Raw genomic sequence first — 3687 nt, 5'->3', positions numbered from 1 at the left:
GTGATGAAGAGGAGAGGGGAAAGAGAGGGAATATAGAAAATGTAAGGGGTGGCGGTGAGGGGAAGGGGGGATTTGTGGGCAAGTGGTGAGACAGTGGATCACACAGGACAGGTGGGACACATAAGAGCATCCTGTTTCTCTTCAATACTAGAAATACAAGCCTAACTCCATCTCTCCGGGGCTGTGCAGGTAGAGCAGCATGTCACTGTGAATCTGTCCTCCTGTCTGGACCGACAGTCTGCCCAGATGTCTGCTCTGTGTGGCTTTCAGGCATGAAGCTGCTGTTTGCAATGTTGCCATATCCACGTAATTACAAGCCATGGCAACCTGTAGCCCGAGAACAAGGGCCAACTGGATGAAGCTTAAGGACGATCAAAGGTTTTAGACTGGGCTTATATTCTCTAATTATATCAGCTGCATATAGAATTTTCATCTTCACAATAAAATTACAAATTTTTCACCTTGTTAGCTAATTCTCCACATGTACACTTATTTAACAATATATGCCCCCAAATTTTAACAACTTCAATTTCTCACATTTTTATATCAAAATCCCATTACTTTTAAGTGACATGAGTGACAACACGGTATGGCTGTATTTTATCAGTTTCTTGATGGATGCTACAGCAACATATTCTGATTAAGAAACTAGAGCAAACAAACCAGCTAGAGCCTATAGAGTTGGCTGAGACAATATTTCTCAAATAAAAATACATTTCTGCTCATTTCATTAGGAAAAAAACATAGCAATCTTTAACTAAAAACTTCAAAAACTACGGCCGCCTCTTCCACACAGAGCAGACATCTGGGCAGACGGTCTAGACAGGAGGACAGATTCACAGTGACATGACAATAACATCTTGTGTGTTTCTCACAGAACTGTGAGCCTGGAATGTGCAAATGCCCAAATCTCATAGATAACACTGACCAAGTGGCATTGGCAAAAATAATAACTTCTTGTCTTCTAGAAGTTAGAACTATAATTATCATTGGTTGTTCAGTCTTGTTCATATGACCTTATTCTTTTTGACCAATAGTTATTATATTCTATCTGTATTAACATAATCATGAATATTTAACACTATAAAACTCTCTCATCCTGAGTTTTCTTCCACGGTAAACAGACCTGCACTATTAGATATTAGATACTATTAGGTATCAAAATCAAATTCAATTGGTCTCTCTCTATCCTCCTATCTGACAATAATGATTCTAGACTCAGTGTTTGGGTTCTGTCTGGAAGATACTTGGCAGACATCTATACTGTTACCAATTTAACCAACGTTTTCCAATAACAATACTCTTCCCAACTGAGCAGAAGAAGCTTGTTGTTGTAACTGAAAGATTCCACTGTTACTGCCCCCAAGGTGAGCCTGTCCATGGCAACACTTCTCTCCTGACACAGTCAAATGAACACACACAACAGCATGGGAGTGTGTAGACATGCAAACATTTTCTCTTATGTCAACACACACACACACACACACACACACACACACACACACACACACACACACACAACACACCCATTCATTTTCTCAAAGGCCAAACTAAGAAGGTTTCTCACGTTATTCATACTCCCTTATGTCAGCAATTTGAAGACAATAATCTACATCTTAAATGTATAGCATGAAGAGCCATAGAAACGCCTGGGAGGTATTGTATTGTCAGACACTGACATCTACTGGCAAAACTGCAGCGATGGATGTCAACCGAGTGGTGGATGTTTTCATTTGTCATCCTTTTCATCTCACAACAAAGGCTGTCCTTTACCGTCTGTGTTGTTTACATCAGCATTCACTTAAAGAGTCTTATTTGGCCTCTCTGTTTCTACTCTTACAGTGAACATGCCCATAAAATCCTTTATGACTTGGATTTTTTTCATTCATTCTGGAATACACCATTACAACATATAAAATAGTACAAGTGCAGCACTGTAGTATAGTAGATACAGTTTAAAGCCGAGGTCTTGTGTTACAGATCAGACTTGACTTCTCAGAAATAGTCTTTATTACCTTCTGGCTGCCTTCAGGGTCTAGTGCATTGACACAGGAGACGTACTCCTGCATGGCCTGCTCTGCCTCCATGTCTCCAAGCTGCTTCCAGGCTTGCCTGCAACAACAACAATGTTATAATCATCATCATCAACAACAACACTAAGAGTAGAGGAATAGAGCTATAAAAAGGGAGAATGGGCCACTTTCCAGCCACCTTTGGTTACATCTGTGAGTCAGTGGTTCACTGGAACATTATTCACTGAAACACAGGTTGCACGCCCACGCACACAAAAACATAAACAAAACAGATACAAGTGGTATCTTGACACAGGTGCATGTCTGCACAACATGCACCTGCACAAACATGCAAATGCTATCTCTCTCTCACACACACTCACTCCTGATTTCATCTAACTTGGAGTGAGTTAAACTGGAATCCTGACAAACAGGCTACTTCATGTTTCCCCAGCGGCCGGTGCATTCACTGTCTGCCTGGCTGTCAGTGTTACAAGTTATATATCTAAAGGCTTGTACAAACACAGCACTGTAACTTGATCACCAAGACAGGCTACATACCATTTTCTCTGTCCTTCAAAGTCAAAAAAGCCAGGCTTTGCTGTATTGCACTTTCCCACTTTGACCTGTGGATACAGCAAGAGTAAAGAGTAAATTATTCAGTTCACTGTAAAGCAGGCCTACATAAGATGACAACACAGATCTCATTTGTTTTTGTCAGAAATCAGTAATGGCAGATGAATGTTGCTTCGGTAATGAGTATCCATAGGATCAGGTGTTCATCCAAAGCGACATGTTGGCGGTGTTAGTTGGCCTAGACAGCCACGGTGCCACCTGATCCGATAATCACCTGTTTGTAGCGAGCATACAGGTACAGCAGCTGGTCCCTGCCGGCCGTTTGAACCAGATCTCGGAGGCGGTCAGCTGCAGCCTCAAACTCCCGCTCCAGGTCTTCCCCTTCCAGCCTGTCCCCCATTTCCACCGCGCTACAGTCAAATTTCCCCAAACCCAGGTCCGAGTCGGAGTCTGAACCTGCTCCGCCCAGGGGCTCCCCTGTGTCGGGCCGGGCCGGATCAGTACCTGAACCTGTCGCTGAGTCCGGGGAGGACGACGGCGACCGAGATGCCATTATTATTATTATTCCTGGAATCGTAATGTAATGAGACGACGTAACGTGAATAGGTGTAAAAACCTTAATGGCTAGTGTAGCGTAGCTTTCTCATGGAGAGCTGTGATGTGTTTCGGCGGCGATTTCTTTCTTTAATCCGTTATCGTTGACAATCCGCGACAGTCGGATTTGTTTCTGCCGTTTGTCCGTCTTTGGTACAGTCAGCTAAAAGCACCGACTAAAACCACGGCTAGAAACAAAGGTTCTGGTTAGTTTTCCCTCATCGATGCTCCACGGCGCTTTGATAAGAAACAAACCGGTGTCAAAAAATGTTTTCGTCTGAGTATAAAAATCAAGAAATCAAAGTCAGAAAAAAAATGTGATAATAAAATCAGTTTGTCAGCGTTCTTGTTGCGCGCGCATAGCAACCACTTTCTCATAAGTGGGATAAGAGAAAAAGAAACGAGATTTTACCAAGGTAGACACTGCTGCGTTGGATGGTTGAAAACCTGTATTGTTTTCACTCTATTCTATTCTAGGTAGGCTATTCCTGGATTAATTTAGGGA

General features: G+C 42.4%; 1 protein-coding gene across 1 annotated transcript; it reads right to left on the bottom strand.

Moving 5' to 3' along the window:
• Positions 1–1978: 1978 nt before the first annotated feature.
• Positions 1979–3360, bottom strand: LOC144538333 (acyl-CoA-binding domain-containing protein 6-like; the record flags this gene model as incomplete). Its single annotated transcript, XM_078282391.1, has 3 exons — positions 2863–3360; positions 2574–2638; positions 1979–2112 (listed from the first exon to the last, which is right to left on the bottom strand). Coding segments are annotated over exons 1-3 (478 nt in total), but the record flags the coding sequence as incomplete, so codon positions are not given.
• Between the last annotated feature and the right edge of the window lie 327 nt (positions 3361–3687).

Source organism: Centroberyx gerrardi, unplaced genomic scaffold (assembly GCF_048128805.1).
Source record: "Centroberyx gerrardi isolate f3 unplaced genomic scaffold, fCenGer3.hap1.cur.20231027 Scaffold_116, whole genome shotgun sequence".
Taxonomy (NCBI): Eukaryota; Metazoa; Chordata; class Actinopteri; order Beryciformes; family Berycidae; genus Centroberyx; species Centroberyx gerrardi.
Note: the sequence above shows the minus strand (reverse complement) of the source record. Positions and strands in the feature narration are given on the sequence as shown.